The 20,566-nt window shown below is 42.9% G+C and overlaps 1 protein-coding gene across 5 annotated transcripts in view; it reads right to left on the bottom strand.

Moving 5' to 3' along the window:
* Nucleotides 1-20,566, bottom strand: part of PLA2G4A (phospholipase A2 group IVA) — a 331,217-nt gene that overhangs the window by 159,320 nt on the left and 151,331 nt on the right. For all 5 annotated transcript variants that reach the window (XM_040407269.1, XM_040407267.1, XM_040407268.1 and 2 more), the window contains one exon: nt 2,478-2,592. In XM_040407269.1, coding sequence (XP_040263203.1) covers nt 2,478-2,592 — 115 coding nt within the window. The remainder of the gene's footprint in view (nt 1-2,477; nt 2,593-20,566) is intronic.

Below are 20,566 nucleotides of genomic sequence, written 5' to 3'. Positions count from 1 at the left end.
AAAATAGAAAATCTGCCCAAAAAGTGAAATTTAGAAATTTTATCTCTATATTCCATTAATTCTTGTGGAACACCTAAAGGGTTAACAAAGTTTGTAAAATCAGTTTTGAATACCTTTAGGGCTGTAGTTTGTAAAATGGGGTCATTTTTGGGTGGTTTCTATTATGTAAGCCTCACAAAGTGACTTCAGACCTGAACTGGTCCTGAAAAAGTGGGTTTTAGAAATTTTCTGAAATATTTCAAGATTTGTTTCTAAACTTCTAAGCCTTGTAACATTCCCAAAAAATAAAATGGCATTAAAAAAAAAAATCCAAACATGAAGTAGACTTATGGGGAATGTAAAGTAATAACTATTTTTGGAGTATTATAGAAGTAGAGAAATTGAAACTTGGAAATTTTTGGTAAATTTGGTATTTTTTATAAATAAAAAATGAATTTTTATTTACTCCATTTTACCAGTGTCATGAAGTACAATATGTGACGAAAAAACAATCTCAGAATGGCCTGGATAAGTAAAAGCGTTTTAAAGTTATTCACACATAAAGTGACACTGGTCAGATTTGCAGAAAATGGCCTGGTCCTTAAGGTGAAAATGAGCCCGGTCCCTAAGGGGTTAACAGCATTTATAAAGCATTAAGAAAATTGCTTTACGGCAGCCCAATGGGCCATAGACACAATGGTCAGGAGGGGACCTCGTTGACTTCTATGGGAGAGTTTTCTCGGCATGCTCTGTGACCTGTGCAGAGGTCAATGTACAAAGAAAGAATAAATAAGCTCTGCCAATCACCTATTGTAAATGGTGGATCCCATCTTATCTGTCATTCTATTCCTGCCTGCAATTATATCACCTCTGGGTATAGATAAGCAGATGACAGCAGTAAAGTGATCAGTACAGACCAAGAAGTGGCATCTATTACTAGGTTTAGTGGCCAGTGCGAAAACTGCAGGATTTTATGTTTTTTGTTTAAATATATATATTGACATGGAAAATTAAAAATAAAATCAAAAATTATTTAAATAGATATGTTAAAAGTAAAACCATGATTTAAACGATAGGTCATTTTCTGATGACACATTCCCTTTAAATGTACGTGCATGCATGCTTTATAGTGCAGCGCCAGATTGCCAGACACATCGTATTATATACTGAATAACTTTTTCCTTTTATTGTACACAATAGAAACCATATTGTGCTTATGATGTGGGAGATGTGCAGAAATACCCAGCAGCACGTATACAAGGAGAAAACAACAGATTTAGCACTCAGTCATAATATAATGTCACATTAGTTACCTTTTATTAGGTGTTTAGTCACTTACTAGACGACGTACTTCTAGATTTGATATCATTTGCTTAATACGTCAGAACTAAATGTATTCAGAAATTATTCAACAACTCCTACGTTATAATTATGATTGGTTTCCTGCTTACGTCTTAAGAGTGAATTAAGTCAAAGTAAATGCAGTCAAAGACTTATAGCCTAGGTCAGATCCCCAACAGACATTTATGGGATAATACAACTTTAATGGAAATTGTTCCAAAGCTTTAAGACGTAAAAAGGTCCAGTAACAGGGTGGCAAGGCGAGACTATTTCTTTCTAACTAATTCCACTTGTTTAAATTTAGGAAAGAAAGTACGTCATTAGCTACAATAGGAATGCTGTAAAGTCAGAAAGCTTGCCATGTGGAAGAGCAGAAATATATAGTAAGAAGATACATGCACTAAAATCGTGTGGGAATTATAGGTCAAAACCGTACATGCAAAGGGGAAGATAAGAAGTAAATACTGGATGTTATGCATGCTACAATTAGAAAAGACTGCAAACAAATCCTTTTAAACATTTTCCTTATACACCGCACCGTTTCATTATTATTTCTAGTACGTGTTGCTGCCACTAGGGGAGCTGTCTAGAGCTCTTATAAGCCAGTTCAGTGGTGTGCAAACAATGCATCTCTAGCTATAGTGAAAATAGCGCGCCATGAAAGCTGCTTAGTAAAAAATTGCTAAATTTTGTTTCACAACAGCGGGACAGCCAAAGATTGCAATAAAAGTTGCTAAAATGCATGGTTTTCATTTAAGGAATGCATAGAGTGATATCAAGAAAGTTATTAAAAGGTATCTAGTTCAGTGATGCGAGAGGTAGGAAGCTACGTCATGAGGGAGATTTGGGGTAGTCCACTCTAAATCTCCAAGCAACAATAGTTCATCACCAAATTTCTACAAAGTCCAAAGTCTAATACGACTAGTGCTTGGAGATTTGAATCTGAACCACATTTACAACTACGTCAGCAGAATCAGCTTCCGCTGTCACATAATCATACTAGGGTACAAATTCAGCTTCATATTTCTCTTCTCACGGATATAAGAATATGCACTAGTTGATTTGATCATGCATGGCATGTGAATACATAGATCCTCTTTTAGAAACAGGAGTCACATATGCTGCTTGCAGTATACACAGATGTCCAGAAAGCTTACCAGCAAACATCAGCTCTGACACATCCGGCTTGACATGAAGACAAGTGAATAATGGCATTGGACATTCACCATCGCCTATTTTTTCCTGCATGTTACTTAACTTGCTGTTCATTCTCTGTTATGAAAAACAAAAATAATTAGAAAGAAAGTCATCTGGAATACAGACAGAAAAGTGCCACTAGTCAGCAAAAAAGCAGGTGGAAAAGCACTTAGGCTGCGTTCACACGGGCGAGATTTCCGCGCGGGTGCAATGCGGTAGGTGAACGCATTGCACCCGCACTGAATCTGGACCCATTCATTTCAATGGGGCTGTTCAGATGAGCGATGATTTTCACGCATCACTTATGCGTTGCGTGAAAATCGCAGCATGCTCTATGTTCTGCGTTTTTCACGCAACGCAGGCCCCATAGAAGTGAATGGGGTTGCGTGAAAATCGCATGCATTCGCAAGCAAGTGCGGATGCGGTGCGATTTTCACGCACGGTTGCTAGGTGACTGTCTATACACTGTATTATTTTCCCTTATAACATGGTTATAAGGGAAAATAATAGCATTCTGAATACAGAATGCTTAGTAGGTGATCAATTGAGGGTTAAAAAATAAAAAAAAATTAACTCACCTTGTCCTCTTGTTCGCGTAGTTCTCCCGGTCTTTAGTTCTTTAAAAAGATGAACTATGGGCTAAAGGACCTTTGGTGACGTCAGATCACATGCTCCAATCACAGGGTCCATCACCGCGGTGATGTACCATGTGATTGGAGCATGTGATCTGACGTCACCAAAGGTCCTTAAGCCCATAGTTCATCTTTTTAAAGAACTAAAGACCGGGAGAACTACGCGAACAAGAGGACAAGGTGAGTTAATTTTTTTTATTTTTTAACCCTCAATTGATCACCTACTAAGCATTCTGTATTCAGAATGCTATTATTTTCCCTTATAACCATGTTATAAGGGAAAATAATAACATCTACACAACACCGAACCCAAACCTGAACTTCAGTGAAGAAGTTCGGGTCTGGGTACCACAGTCGTTTTTTTATCACGCGCGTGCAAAACACATTGCACCCGCGCGATAAAAACTGAACATCGGAACGCAATCGCAGTCAAAACTGACTGCAATTGCATTCCTACTCGCGCGGGTTTGCCGCAACACACTGGGACGCATCCGGAACTAATCCGGACACGCTCGTGTAAACGCAGCCTTAAGGGGTCATTTACACCAGAAACTGGCATCAAAAGTTGCAAACCGCTGACTTGCATCTTTTCAAATGTCATTGCGACTAAATGCAGTTGCAAATGGCAATCCTATGCCACCCGTGCCACTTTCTAAAAAGGGGGTATGGCCAGGTCGGGGTATAAGCAGGAACATCGACCCCTGCAGATGTCATAATTTATGTCTGTTTTTTCATTACAGGTACACAGACTGAAGGAGGATGGATGTGCTTAATTTCTGATGAGGCGTTTTCTTCAGAAATTAAAGGAAATATGTCATCAGTAAATGACCTATTATTTAAATCATATTTTTGTGTTTTATATATTTTTAAAGAATTTTTGATGTTATTCTTAATTTTCCATAGCAATATCTATATTTAAACAAAAAAAAAATAATCCTGCAGTTTTTCGCACTGGCCACTAACCATTAACCATAATAATAGGTGCCACTTGGTCTGTACAGAGCACTTTACTGCAGTTATCTGCTTATCTATACACAGATATCATTACAGGTAGGATTAGAATGACAGATAAGAGAGGATCCACCATTCACAATAGATTGCCAAAGCTCATCTATTCCTTCTTTGTACAATGACCTGCATAGGTCACAGAGCATGCCCAGAAAACTCTCCCATAGAAGTCATTGAGGTTCCCTCCAGACCATTGTGTCTATGGACCATGGGGTTGCCGTAAAGTAATTTTCTTAGCCCCTTTCACACGGGCGAGTTTTCCGTGCGAGTGCAATGCGTGAGTTGAACGCACCCACACTGTATCCGGACCCATTCATTTATTTATATGGGGCTGTGCACATGAGTGGTGATTTTCACGCATCACTTGGGCGTTGCGTGAAAATCGCAGCATGCTCTATTTTGTGTGTTTTTCACGCAACGCAGGCCCCATAGAAGTGAATGGGACTGCGTGGAAATTGCAAGCATCCTCAAGCAAGTGCGGATGCGGTGCGATTTTCAAACACGGTTGCTAGGAGACGATCGGGATGGAGACCCGATCATTATTATTTTCCCTTATAACATGGTTATAAGGGTAAAAAATAGCATTCTGAATACAGAATGCATAGTACAATAGTGCTGGAGGGGTTAAAAAAATAAAAATAAAATTTAACTTGTTCGCGCAGCCCGGCTTCTCTTCTTTCTTCAGGATCTGGGTAAAGGACCTGTGATGACGTCACTGCGCTCATCACATGGCCCGTCACATGATCCATCACCATGGTAAAAGATCATGTGACGGGCCATGTTATGAGCGCAGTGACGTCACCACAGGTCCTTTGCCCAGGTCCTGAAGAAAGAAGACAGAAGAGATGTCGGCTGCGCGAACAAGTGGATTAAGGAGAGTTAAATTATTTTTTCTTTTTTTTTTAACCCCTCCAGCCCTATTGTACTATGCATTCTGTATTCAGAATGCTATTATTTTCCCTTATAACCATGTTATAAGGGAAAATAATACAATCTACAGAACACCTAACCCAAACCCGAACCTGAACTTCTGTGAAGAAGTTCGGGTTTGGGTACCAAACATGCCGATTTTTCTCACGCGCGTGCAAAACACATTACAATGTTTTGCACTCGTGCTGAAAAATCGTGCATTTTCCCGCAACACACCTGCATCTTATCCGGGCAAAAAACATGACGCCCGTGTGAAAGAGGCCTTAATGCTTTCTAAAGGATGTTATGAACAGCTCAGGCAAGATGGCTTCCCCCATAATCATGTTCAGGAAATAGAATAAAAAAACTGCAATCAGAAAAAAATATATAGATTAGAAAAAAAAAAGATGTTTCGCTAGCCGGTTTTAACTGGCAGAAAACATTTTTGGTGACACATTTTGTGCATCTTCCTACTGATGCAGGGGATATCAACATCTGCTTAGTCTTGATTAATGACCCCCTTAATCTCCTTGGTGTCATTTGAATTTTGCTTTTCCTTAAAGGCTATGGACACTTTTGGGGATATATTATTATTACATTTTACTCATTTGGGGCTACAAAATTTGTTTTTCAATAGGTCTTTGTTTAAAATGTTTAACCATTTGTCCTCTGCAGCCTGCATCTTTTGACATTTAGCATAGTCGCCCCGTGTCTCCTTCGCAGTGAAATCTGTCTAAGGACTGGTAAGAATTTATGAGCTCCCAGGAATGCAGATATGGATTATAGAACAAGCCCTCAGACAGTTGCTTCAATATTAACAGAAGAGATGTAGGCGAGACTCCGCCCACGTGACACCAACGCTTCTTTTGGCGCAACTTGATGACCATAGGTTTATATAAAAAAGAGCAACAGAGCTCCTTGCGCGTGTAGCTGCATCACTCATTCATTCTCTGGCCCGGATTTCAGACTTAGAGCTCTGTTGCTCCGAAACGCATTGTCATCTCTTAGAAATAAAAAGATATTCTTATATAACCCTGTGGTCGTCAACTTGCACCAAAAGAAGTGTCAGCGTCACGTGGGCTGAATCTCACCTACATCTCTTCTGTTACTATTGATTCACGTTTCTCCTGGGGGCCGGCAACCCCTCGCAACAAGGATTGGATGACACCGCAGCACTGACCTCTTCTCCATACCCGCCTACACTAGTGTTGTGCCTATGATTGCACAACAACATAAGGTGAGCCTAATCAACTAAATTGACACCCACATATCTATGCATACTGCCCTATGAGCGCCTTTTCCCCTATATTGTTGTCAGTTTCTTTGATGGACTTCTTATGGAAACAGAACAACCTACAGTACATGTGAAAAGGTGCAGGCTGCAGAGGACAAATTGTTAAAAACGATTCAGTAAAGGCCTTAGGAAAACAGTTTTAGCCCAAAATGAGTGCAATGTAAGAAGATGATTCGCCTATAGGCTCCCATGATATAAAATGTGCTCTGCACAGTATCCTTTATTTCTCAGGATTCCTTTGCATGAAATAGCACATCAGACTGTAACTGTTCAATACAACAGAAAAAAATGTACACCAAGGTATATCAGTCCGACAGAGGCCAAAAGGACACTCTTTATCCTCTGTTCGGAAAATGTGGGTGTCTTGATACATTTGATGCAGCGGGCGAGTGAATGTGGCCTTATGAGTCCAAGTGACGCTTTTATTATAAAGAAGTCAATCTCAAGCCATTTTACAAGGCTTATCTGCAGAAGTGTTATAATTTTAGATAGTATTAAAGCCATATAAAATGAACTGTAGTTGCACCTGAGGTCCAATTAGTTTGTCAAACTTCCTGCCTAATTTGCCCATGCCTGTGTGTATCATCCATTTCATTGCTATTGCTATCACTGTTGTGAATCATTAACTATGTTATTTGCTTCATACAAGAAGCTATTCATGCTTCATGGTTCTACTTCCTCTTCTTGTTCACCTAATAGCCTTCATATGTGTGTGAGCATTCAACCTACCCACGATAGTTAAAGTATAACTAACTGGTCACATTAATGAATATTCAGCTATTGGCAAAGCATACGGAGGTCTGCTTGACCCTAAAGTGTAATTGGAGTGAGCAGGGATGTTCTGAGGGTCCCCTACTGTCCTTTACTAGGCTACTATTGAAATCCGTATTGGTCATGGCAATAGTAAAGGAAATGTTACTGACAACTGTATCACATGATAACAATAAGATACCTGAGCAGAGCTGTCAAGAGATTCACAGGAGTTTGTATAGAAAATATTCTGAATGCGGCAATCTGTGTTAATGAATACTGTGCCTATAAACATCCAGATATAGTGTATCCCTGATACAAAGTCAAAAGAAAGTCATTAAAAGGGTATTCCTACTTTATAATGTGACAAGAATGCATATTGCTATGATAACCATTAAAATTATTATCAGTGGGGCTCTTACCTATGGGACACCTACAGATAGGCTTCTCTCCGCACAAAAAAGCTCATGTAGATTGAAGGATTGCAGGAAAGAAATAGTTCTCAATCAAAATCAAATGTGATGTATTGCAATTCCCTCCAGAGTGGGTGATATATCAGTTAGAAAACTATTAGCGACCTTGGAAGTGACTAGGAACTGAGATCTGCCTTTATTTTCGGAATGCTCTTGTGGCTAACATGGTGAGTTATTCAGTCTATATTTTTTAATAATGAGGACAATTAGAACAGGTTTGCAATAAAATAAAATAGGCATGGTGCTTACAACTTTAAAGCTGATGTAAGTCATAGTTACCTACAGTACTTTTAAAGAATTTGTCCAAGAGTAAAAATAAACTAAATTATCTTCATGAAATGTTAATAAAATAATAAAAAAAATATATTTACAATTACAGTTAAATTATATGCCCAAATTCCTATTGAATGCAAATATTTGTAAAATTCAGTTTTCACCTTCTTCATTAAGGGCAATTGAGTGTAGATTGACTGGGGACACAAAAAAAAAGTGAAAAAAGCAAAGACTTCCGAATGCACTGTAACTGTAAGAATTCATCCAAGTCTTTTAACCCCTTTGCTACCAGTGCCGTACATGTACTGTGCTGGAGTGATGGGCAAACATGGTGGTCGGCTGGGTCTCTGCTGTTTCAAACAGCTGAGACCCGTGGCTAATCACCATGACCAGCAATAATCGCGGTCATTAAAGTAGGGATCGACCGATTATCGGTTTTACCAATATTATCGGCTGATATTCAGGATTTTGACAGTTATCGGTATCGGCATCTATTTTGCCGATATTCCGATAACGTATGAGGAACACAGATCGCGCTGCTCTCAGCGCTCTCCGTGTTCCCTCAGCAACACAGGGGAGAAGGAAGCAGTGTCTCCCTCCCCCCGTGATGCTGCTGCCGCCAATGAGAGGAGAGAAGACAAGAGGAGGGGAGGGGCTGTGGCCACTGCGCCACCAAAGATGTTAACTTACTCATTCATTCAAATTGAACAGGAGGCGGGAGCTGGCTGCAGAATCACATACCCGGCTCCCGGCCTCTATGAGCGGTAGCTGCGATCCGCGGTAGTTAACCCCTCAGGTGCCGCGGATCGCAGCTAGCGCTCATAGAGGTCGGGAGCCAGCTATGTGATTCTGCAGCCAGCTCCCGCCTCCTGTATATGAATAAATTAGAGATTTATGTTCATTGGTGGCGCAGTGTGCCCCCCCAAGCCCCCCAGTATTAATTATTGGTGGCGCAGTGCGCCCCCCAAGCATTAATCATTGGTGGCACAGTGCGCCCCCCCACCCAAGCCCCCCCAGTTTTAATCATTGGTGGCAGTGGCCACAGGGTCCCCTCTCCCCTCCTCCTCCGATCGGAGCCCCAGCAGTGTAAGCCTGGGGCTCTGATCGGTTACCATGGCAGCCAGAACGCTATTGAAGCCCTGGCTGCCATGGTAAGCTCCCTGCTGCTGTGTGCACAGAGCAGCAGGGACAGTGTGAGATCCTATTCACCCTGATAGAGATCTATCAGAGTGAATAGGACAAGGGTTCTAGTCCCTAAGGGGGCTAAAAGTTAGTAAAAAAAAAAAAGCACCAAAATATTAAGTATAAATAAAAAAGAAAGATTTACAAAAAAAACAACTACACATTAACAATAAAAATATTCATTTTCAGCAGATTTGTGTAGGAATATTTTTTTCAAAAATGAAATTTCACAGAATATCGGTATAAATTATCGGCTATCGGCCTGAAAGTTCACAAATTATTGGTATCGGCCCTAAAAAATCAATATCGGTCGATCCCTACATTAAAGCCTTTAGATGCTGTGATCAAGTGTGATTGCGGCATCTAAAGGGTGAAAAACGCAGAAGCTTGCGCTTCCAGGCTTCTTATCTGGCATCCTCTGCAACCAATGAGGATGCTGGTAATTGATTTTAATACGCTGGGTCTCTCTGAAGAGACCCAGGGAATTGAAGCTGCAATTCTTATTTTAGCCAACAGGTGGCAGGCCAACATAAGAAGTAAGCAATTCTAGTACCAATATGGATAAATAATAAACATAATGGTACAGAATAAAAAAAAATACAGAGTTTTTTAGCCTCAAACATGAGCTAACAAACCATAAAAATAAAAAAAACCTGTTAAAAAATATATATATTTTTTCAAATATAGAAGTTTAAATCACCCCCCTTTCCATAGAATAAAAAAATAAATACATAAATAACAAAAAATATAAACCTCATGGGCATCACCGCATCTGAAAACGCCCATACTATTAAAATCTAAAAATATTTTCCCAACGGAAAAAAGGGTCAAAATGGCCGATTTGCCATTTTTTAATCGCTTCTCTTACCCCAAAAAATGTAATAAAATGTGATCAAACCGTAACACACTCCAAAATGGAGATTGTCGTGCAAAAAAATGAGCCCTCATAGATATAACTATAAAAATGAGCTCCATAGATATAACTATAAAATTAGTAATGGGGATCAGAATATAGTGATGTAAAATTTTTTTCAAAAGTATTCATTTATTTTTTTACACTATTTAGACATAGAAAACCTATACATATGTGATATCATTGTAATCATACTGACCCAGAGAATGAAGGTCACGGGTCAGTTTTGCCAGAAAACTACTCATTTTGTACCCTCAGTCTGGTTCACGAGGCTACCCAATCATAGGGAAGACTGCTGAATTGACAGTTGTCCAGAATACAATCATTGACACCCTCCATAAAAGGTCATTGCTAAAAAAAATCTGGCTGTATCCAAGCATAATAATGTAAAGTTGAGTGGAAGGAAAAGGTGTGGCATAAAAAGGTACACACGCAACAGGGATAACTGCAGAATGGATTATCAAGAAAAAGCCATTCAAGATTTTGTAGAAGATTCATCAGGAGTGGGCTGCAGCTGGAGTCAATACTCCAAGAGCCACCACACACAGACGTAACCAGGACATGGACTACAAGTTTATATTCCTTGTGTCAAGCCACTGATGACCCAGAGACGACGTCAGAAGCATCTTACCTGGGCTAAGGAGAAAAAGGACTGGATTGTTGCTCAGTAGTCCAAAGTCCTGTTTTCAGGTGAAAGTAAATTTTGCATTTCATTTGGAAATCAAGGCCCTAGAGTCTGGAGGAAAAGTGGAAAGGCACACAATCCAAGTTGCTTGAGATCGACTGTGAAGTTTCCACAGTCAATGATGGTTTGGGGAGGCATGTCATCTGCTGGTGTTGGTCCACTGTGTTATACATATACAGTCAGGTCCATAAATATTGGGACATCAACACAATTCTACCATTTTTGGCTCTATACACCACCACAATGGATTTGAAATTAAACAAACTAGATGTTCTTAAACTGCAGACTGTCAGCTTTAATTTGAGGGTATTTACATGCAATTGAGGTGAACGGTGTAGGAATTACAACAGTTTGCATATGTGCCTCCCTCTTGTTAAGGGACCAAAAGTAATGGGACCGAATAATAATCATAAATCAAACTTTCACTTTTTAATACTTGGTTGCAAATCCTTTGCAGTCAATTACAGCCTGAAGTCTGGAAAGCATAGACATCACCAGACGCTGGGTTTAATCGCTGGTGATACTATGCCAGGCCTACTGCAACTGTCTTCAGTTCCTGCTTGTTCTTGGGGCATTTTCCCTTCAGTTTTGTCTTCAGCAAGTGAAATGCATGCTCAATCAGATTCAGGTCAGGTGATTGACTTGGCCATTGCATAACATTCCACTACTTTCCCTTAAAAAACTCATTGGTTGCTTTTGCAGTATGCTTTGGGTCATTGTCCATCTGCACTGTGAAGCGCCGTCCAATGAGTTCTGAAGCATTTGGCTGAATATGAGCAGATAATATTGCCCGAAACACTTCAGAATTCATCCTGCTGCTTTTGTCAGCAGTCACATTATCAATAAATACAAGAGAACCAGTTCCATTGGCAGCCATACATGCCCACGCCATGACACTACACCCACCATGCTTCACTGATGAGGTGGTATGCTTAGGATCATGAGCTGTTCCTTTCCTTCTCCATACTCTTCTCTTCCCATCACTCTGGTACAAGTTGATCTTGGTCTCATCTGTCCATAGGATGTTGCTCTAGAACTGTGAAGGCTTTTTTTAGATGTCAGTTGGCAAACTCTAATCTGGCCTTCCTGTTTTTGAGGCTCACCAATGGTTTACATCTTGTGGTGGACCCTCTGTATTCACTCTGGTGAAGTCTTCTCTTGATTGTGGACTTTGACACACATACACCTACCTCCTGGAGAGTGTTCTTGATCTGGACAACTGTTGTGAAGGGTGTTTTCTTCACCAAGGAAAGAATTCTTCGGTCATCCACCACAGTGGACAGTTTTAAAAAGGGTTTACAGTAGATGAATTCTTGAAAGAAAATGACATTAATGCTTATGAAAATGTGTAGAAATCTGAGTCTCACTTCCTTCTGGGATTCGCGTCCCCACCTATCCCTTGGTTGAACTTGATGGACTTATGTCTTTTTTTTAACCGTTAACTATGTAACTATGTAATAAGCTGCACCAGGATGCGGTTCGCAATAAGGTGGTAGGAGTGGATTTTAATTCGGTACTATCCGTTCAGGAACACAGACGCTGAGCCGATGGCGTGGTGGCCACCCCTCGACCTAAAGACACAGTCCTAGATACTTTCTTGGCCTCCACAAAGTTGCATGATGCCTAGCGATTACTGTATCCGGATGATAGGGTACACACACACTTTTCACATGTGCACTAGAAGTGCTCTCCCACTGATTTTCTAGTTGCTAGCTCTAGCTTAGGAGACTGTGTGCTTACTGCTGAGATACATGACCTGGTGATCTTGGATCACTCACCCATATCCAGTTGTTTGCAGGACACTCACCTGAGAGGGACTGATTATTTGTGGCGTTTCCCTTCATTTCTAGCTAGAGATGAGAACTTCAAGGGGATATTGCAAGGCTGGTGGTTGGAATTCCAGAGCGACAATGCTCTCCATGCATCGGATGCTCCGCTGTACTGGGAATTGGCTAAAGCAGTCCTGAGGGGTAAGATCCTGGGTTACGTTAGACAGTATCCCAAAAATACCATGAAGTGAGCAGGGCACTGAGGGCGGCCTCCACAGCGTTTGTGCAGTCTAATTATGAGCTGTGGTTGGATGGGAAAATAAAGGTGAAACTCGAAAAATGAGAGAATATCGTGCAAAAGTTCATTTATTTCAGTAATGCAACTTAAAAGGAGTTGCATTAATGCAACTTAAAATTAGAATATTGTGAAAAGGTTCAATATTCTAGGCTCAGTGTCACACTCTAGTCAGCTAATTAATCCATACCCTTTGAGCAAAGGGTACCTGAGATTGTGACTTTGGAGTTTTCATAAGCTGTAAGCCATAATCATCCAAATTATAAAAAAGTCTTGAAATATCTTGCTTTGCATGTAATGAGTCTATCTCATATATTAGTTTCACCTTTTAAGTTGCATTACTGAAATAAATGAACTTTGCACAATATTCAAATTTTTCGAGTTTCACCTGTATGTATAGGTCAGCCTTTCATACTGACCTCTTCCGCTATGGAAACAAATGTGGTCACAAGCTGGCAAATTTAGCCGGAGGGCGATTCTCCCCTATGGTCATCTCTTCTCTGAATGATAAGAGCAGGGCCCCCCAGACAACACCTAAGGTCATTAACCCCATACTGGGACATTTTTATGCCACTCTTTACTCAGCCACCTCGGGAGATACGGCGGCAGGTTCACAGTTCCAGTCCTCTACTTCCATGCCCTCTCTGACACAGGAGCAACAGGAGGCTCTGAGTTCACATATTTCAGAAGGGGAAGTCACAAACACCATCAAGTCACGCCATAATGGCAGGGCACCGGGTCCCGATGGGTTCACGAGGCAATTCCACCCTACTCTCCTACTACAATCATCTTCTTCACATGGGACAGTTCCTGTGACACTCTAACATTGCCCACATCAAACTCTTATAGAAGCCACAGAAAGTTCCTCAAGTTCTTGGTTCATATCTTCCCATCTCCCAATCAACCAAGATACAAAGATTATGACGAAAATATAGGCGGATAGGTTGGGCTCGCTAATGCCATCCGTAGTGAGTCCTTCTCAAGTTGGCTTTATTAAGGGGCGCTCCACAGTGGTTACCATTAGGAAGGTGTTGGCAACCCTGGATTGGATCCAGCACTGCTCCCAGACAGGTGACTCCCCCATTCTGCTAGCCCTAGATGCCAAAAAGGTCTTTGACATTCAGTCAGATGGGAATGGTTGGGAGCAGTGTTGGACAAGTTCAACATCCATGGACATTTCCATACCTTCCTTAACGGGCTATATGCATTAGCATGGGTATACTCCTCTGGTTATTTGCCTCCGATCTTCCCCCTCCAAGGCTGCCCCTTATCGCCACTCTTATTTGATTTAGCGTTGGAGCCACTGGCCCATTTATTGGAATACTCTGACTTATATAAAGGTATTTCTTTTGGCAAGAAAGAAGTTAAATTTGCCCTTTATGCCGATGATCTTTAGATTTTTCTATCCCAACCCAAGCTTCATCTCTGCCCCCTAAAGGCATTGCTTAAACATTTTGGCTCGTTTTCAGGTTATAATATTACCCCCCTCAAAAGTGAGGTTTTGGAGTTTCAGCCGAAACACTCTCCCCAACTATGGTGCGATTCTAGCCTTGCCCCTTTCTCATTCAAACAGCATATCACTTATTTAGGACTGCAGTTAGGGAATTTGCCCATTTTTTTACATACTTTAACCCCTTAAGGACTCAGCCCTATTTCACCTTAACCCCTTAGGGACGCATGACGTACCGGTACGGCATGTTTCCCGAGTCCTTAAGGACCCATGACGTACCGGTACGTCATGAGTTTAAAATGAGATTGCGGCGCTGCTGGGGTTAATCCGAACAAGATGCTGGCTGAAATCATTCAGCCGGCATCCTGTCAAAATGCCCCATATACATTTTTTTCCACCCCTCCTGCACCCCTGAATGGTTTTATGGCGGCGGGTGGTGCAGGGGAAGTGTTGCGGGCAGTGTGGGAGGCGGGCGCTGCGGCAGGCGGGATCGCGATCCCCCGCCCGCCTCCCCTTGAATAATCGTTGGTGTACAGTGGTATACCAGAGTGTCAGCACATTGCTACTGGTATACCAGAGTGTCAGCACATTGTCAGCCGTTTAACTCTTTCCATACAGAGGTCCGTACTGACTGCTGTATGGAAAGAGTTAACAGTAAGATGCGGCTCCCTCCCTCCCCCATCGGGGGGCTGCTGTGCCTTTGTAGCCCCCGACAGGATGGGGTGACAGAGGGAGGGAGCCCCCATCCTTACCCTTCCCCATCTGCGAAGTTGTGGCCACAACTGAGCAGACGGGGAAGGATCCCATGGCAACAGGACGCCTTCTCAGGCATTCTGCTGTCCATGGTGCTGAACAGATCTGTGTTAAAGGCATAGATCTGTTCAGACAAAGTGTAAGTAAAGTACAGTACACTATATACTGTACTGTACTGTATTATACAGACATCAGACCCACTGGATCTTCTAGAACCAAGTGGGTCTGGGTAAAAAAAAAAGTAAAAAAAAAGTGAAAAAAAAGTAAAAATCAAAAAACACATTTATCACTGATTAAAAATGAAAAAAATTAAATTCCCTACACATGTTTGGTATCGCCGCGTCCGTAACGACCTGATCTATAAAACGGTCATGTTACTTTACCATAAAAAAAAAAAAAAAAAAATATGATGAAATTGAAATTTTGCCCACCTTACTTCCCAAAAAAGGTAATAAAAGTGATCAAAAAAGTTGTATGTACGCCAAAATTGTAACAAACAAACAGTCATCTCATCCCGAAAAAAATCATACCCTACCCAAGATAATCGCCCAAAAACTGAAAAAACTATGGCTCTTAGACTATGGAAACACTAAAACATGATTTTTTTTTTTTTTTAAATGAAATCATTGTGTAAAACTTACATAAATAAAAAAAAAGTATACATATTAGGTATCGCCGCGTCCGTATCGACCGGCTCTATAAAAATATCACATGACCTAACCCCTCAGGTGACCACCGTAAAAAAAATAAAAATAAAAAGCAATTTTTGGTCATCTTACGTCACAAAACATATGTTTAGTTTACCGGTAAACTGCTTTCCAGGAGTCCGGAATGACAGCACCCATGGAGGATGTCCTTACTGGTTTCTGTTGGGACAGGAAGAGAGAGACAGTTTAAAGGGCCCCTCCCCACCCCCTTGCTCCAGTGTTTATAACTTACTACACCGGATAGGCTGCCACATCTTTATTTCAAGAACAAGTGTTACTTCACACTGTATACAGTAGCAGTACAAATATACAAACCAAAAAAGTGTCCCGGAAGGAACAAAAAATGGGGGGGGTAGTATTGGGTGCTGTCATTCCGGACTCCTGGAAAGCAGTTTACCGGTAAACTAAACATATGTTTCCAGGACGTCCTCCATGACAGCACCCATGGAGAACTAACAACTTAGAACGCCATATTAGGGGGGGACCACTGCTTGTAGGACCTTACGGCCAAAAGCTAAGTCCTGATTGGCCATAGAGTCCAGTCTGTAGTGTCTGACAAAGTTAGTGGAGGAGGACCAGGTTGCCGCTCTGCAGATCTGGTCGATGGAAGCTCCAGCCTTCTCCGCCCAGGTTGCAGACATGGCTCTGGTAGAATGAGCCCTCAACGTTATGGGGCAGGATGAACTCTGCAGTCTATAACATTTACTGATAGTCTCCTTGATCCAGCGGGCTAAAGAGGTTTTAGAGGCTTTGCTTCCCTTGTTCCTACCACCGAATTGGATGAAGAGGTTTGACGACTTTCTCCAGGATTTTGTCCGCTTGATGTAGGCGAGGACCGTTCTTCTCACATCAAGACAGTGGAACCGCTCCTCCTGTATGTTTTTGGGGAGGTACAAAACGAAGGGAGAATTATCTCCTGTTCTCTGTGGAACGTTGAGACAACCTTGGGAAGAAAGGAATGATCCAGCCTAAGAACTATCCTATCGTCTAGGACTTTCAAAAAGGGGTCCCTAACTGACAGGGCCTGAATTTCGCCTATCCTACGAGCAGTAGTGATAGCTATTAAAAACACCGCCTTGAGGGATAGAAGTTTGATGGGAATATCCTCAACAGGTTCGAAGGGAGCATCACATAGGCCATTTAGAACTATATTTAGATCCCACTCAGGAACTGTTTGTCTCAGGGTGGGTCGTATTCTGGAGACTGCTCTGACAAATCTCTTGACCCACCTATGTTCTGCTAATGGTATATCTAAGCAGCAACTTAAGGCTGAGATCTGTACCTTGAGGGTACTTGGTTTTAGACCTATATCGAACCCTTTCTGAAGAAAATCTAGTATATTGCCTATGGATGGATTACTAGACTCTGGATGATTCTGAACTAGTCAAGATGAGAATTTCTTCCATATTTTGAGATATATGGCTGAAGTCACAGGTTTACGACATTGCTGCAGTGTTGATATTACCTGATCGGAGAGACCCTTTTTCCTCAGGGTTTGCCTCTCAGGATCCAAGCAGTCAGTCTCAGCTTGTTGAGATTGGGATGCTCCAGAGGTCCCTGCGTTAACAGATCTTTCCTGTCTGGAAGGGGGTACGGGTCTTTGATCGACATCTCCCTCAAGATGGGATACCAAGCTCTCTTGGGCCAGTCTGGTGCGACCAGGATCAGAGTGGTGGTACTGGTCCTCATCTTCTTTAGGACTGCCGGGATTAGGGGAAAGGGAGGAAAGGCGTAGGCCAGTTTCATGTCCCAATTCTGGGCTAAGGCGTCTACTGCCACTGGGTTTTCGCTGGGGTTTAGTGAGTAAAAACAGTCCAGTTGAGAATTCCCCCTGGATGCGAAGAGGTCTATTTCTGGATAACCCCATAGCTGGCAGACCTGTCTGAAAACCTGTTTGTTCAGATTCCATTCTCCCGCGTCGATCCTGTGACGGCTTAGGAAGTCGGCTCTCGAGTTCTGAGACCCCTTTAGATGGGTTGCTGAAATGGACCGAACTTCCTTTTCTGCCCATATGAAGATTTGATCTGCAAGATCCTGAAGGAGCGGGCATCTGGTACCGCCCTGTCTTTTTAGATAACATACCGTAGTAATGTTGTCGGATAGGATCCTGACATGCTGATCCTTGAGGAGATGTTTGGCTGCTCTCAGAGTCTTCAGCACTGCCTTCAGTTCCCGGTAGTTTGAGGATCTTATCTTGTCTTGAAGGAGCCAGGAACCCTGGAAGAGATGCTGGTCCACGTGCCCCCCCAGCCATTCAGACTTGCGTCCGTGGTGACGGTTATGGCTGGAGTCAAATTCCACGGGACTCCTTTCTCCAGATTCCCTGGTTCTGTCCACCAGGACAGGGATTTTATCACTTTTCCCGATATTTTCATCCTGGAGTTCAGAGAACGGTGATCTCTGTTCCAAGCTGTCAAAACTGCATTCTGGAGGGTCCTGGAGTGGAATTGGGCCCAGGGTACTATTGAGATGCAGGAGGTCATCAGTCCCAGAATCTGCATGGCTTCCCTGATTGAGTGTGTTTTCCTCTTTTTGAACAACTCTATCTTTTGTTTCAGATTGGTCTGTTTTCTCTCTGGAAGAAAAGAGTGTTGTATTCTTGTATCCAGGAGAGTGCCTAGGAATTCCTTTCTTGTGTCCGGTATCAAGTCGGATTTTGGGTAGTTCACGATCCACCCCAAGTCCTTGAATAGGGCTAAGGTTTGACGGATGTCCCCCAGCAATTTTTGAACCGAGTCTGCTATCAGCAAGAAGTCGTCCAGGTAGGGCACGATTGTAATTGTATTCTGGCGAAGGAAGGCCATCATTTCGGATACTACCTTTGTGAATAGGCGGGGGGCAGATGAGATACCGAACGGCAGGCACTGGAACTGGTAGTGAGAGGTCTCCTTTCCGTACCTGACCGCAAACCTTAAGTACTGTTGGTGTTGGGGATGTATGGGGATGTGGTAGTATGCATCCTTGAGGTCCAATGTGCAAAGGTGAGCACCTGGAGGGATCAGAGGAGTGGAGGATTTTATTGACTCCATCTTGAACCTGTAGTACGTCACCCACCTGTTCAGAAACTTCAAGTTGATGATTGTCCTCATCGACCCGTCTGGCTTCTTCACAAAGAAAAGTCTTGAGTAATGGCCTGTGAACTGCTGGGGAGGAGGAACCTGGGTGATAGCTCCCAGAGACAGGAGGTCTTGAATATGTGACCTTAGTTGCTGTTGGAGGAGAGGAGATTCGAAATAGGTCACCTGGAACACCTGGGGAGGAGGAGTTCTGAAATCTATCCTGAAGCCGTCCCTGATGGAGTCCAGGATCCATTGATTGCAGGTAACTCTCTTCCATCTTTCCCAAAAGTGACAAAGTCTCCCTCCCACTGGTCTGGCGTCATGGTTTCCCTGTATTGGTGTTGGGGTTGAAGAGGAAACCCCTACCTCTACTCTTGGGGTAGCTCCAGCGGCCCGATTTTCCTTTCCCTCTATAGGCCCTGGCCTGATTTTGGCCCGAGGGTCTCCGAAAGGGCTGTTTTTTTTTAGGTTTCTCCTCAGGGAACCCCTTCTTGTTATCTGCCGCATTCTGGAGAATAGAGTCCAGAACTGGGCCGAACATAAACGAGCCAGAGAACGGAATGGAGCAGAGTCTGTTCTTTGACGCTACGTCCCCAGACCAGGACTTGAGCCAGAGGACCCGTCTAGCGGCGTTAGTCTGAGACTGGGATTTGGCTGCGAATCTAATGGTCTCCGCTGAGGCATCCGCCAGGAAACTAGAGGCCATCTTTAGAAGCGGGAGAGACTCTAGGATTTCTTCCCTGGATGTTCTTGCCCTAAGGTGACTCTCCAGTTGATTAATCGATAAGATTAAGGCTCTGGAAACCGAAGTAGCTGCAATGTTGGTATTAATTGCGGTTGCCCCTGACTCCCAGGATTTTTTCAACAGGCCGTCTAGCTTCCTATCCATGGGGTCCCTTAGCTGTGACGAATCCTCAAAGGGTATTGAGGTTTTTTTCACGACCTTGGCCACCTGGATATCTACTTTGGGAACCTCGTCCCAGAGGTTAGTGTCCTTTGGGTCAAACCGCAGACGATTTTTAAAATCCCTGGGAATAAAGAGCTTCCTTTCGCTGTCAGCCCATTCCTCTGTGATGAGATCTTTAAGATTTTCATTTACTGGGAAGACCTTCTTTCTCCTGACTTTAAGACCCCCAAACATTTCGTCCTCCACCGAACGAGTCTGTTCCTCCTCCTCAATAGCCATGGTCTGTCTAATGGCGGTAAGCAGGGAATCTAAGTCCTCAGACGAAAATAAGTATCTCCTCTGCTCATTCTGATGGAGGGACTCTATGTCGTCATTGTCTGAGACACATAACCCTTCTTCCTCTAAGTCAGAACCTGACTGGATCCTGGCTTTTTTGGAGGAGGGGGGGGGGAGGAGGAGGGGGTGTTTGGCTAGAGGTTGCCGCCTGCACCTCCTCTCTTACAATATCCCTTAGATCTGAAAGCAGGGATGCCCGTTCGTCCCTCATAATTTTGGAGATACATTCTGGGCATAGCTGCTTCTTATAGGACTCTAGCAGCTTTGTTTGGCAGGTCGGGCATTTCCTGCCTTTCTTTTTGGGATCCCCATGAGGCCTGTGCCCTGGTTCCTTAGAAGTCTAAGAGAAAAGGGAGGATAAGGCCATTAGGGAACTGCTGAGCCAAAGACCTATCCCTGTACAAAGTATGCAAGTGACTACTTACAGGGGCCTGGACGGGGGAGTCTGAACAAGTTTCAAGCTTGCTGGACCCCTGGACCTCCATGATGCAACCTAGCAGGCTGCCATCTGGCGTCTTAAATAAGATTCAGGTGACTTACCGGTCCGCCCGTCGCCGCCTGACTCCGCCTTCACTTGCTCTTTCCCAGGGGGACTCATTCCGGGGAAGAGTCAACCCCCAGGACATGCGAGACCACCGGATCGGCGTGTCTCCA

The sequence above is a fragment of the Bufo bufo genome, chromosome 9 (assembly GCF_905171765.1).
Source record: "Bufo bufo chromosome 9, aBufBuf1.1, whole genome shotgun sequence".
Classification (NCBI taxonomy): Eukaryota; Metazoa; Chordata; class Amphibia; order Anura; family Bufonidae; genus Bufo; species Bufo bufo.
This window is presented reverse-complemented; position numbering and strand designations above follow the sequence as displayed.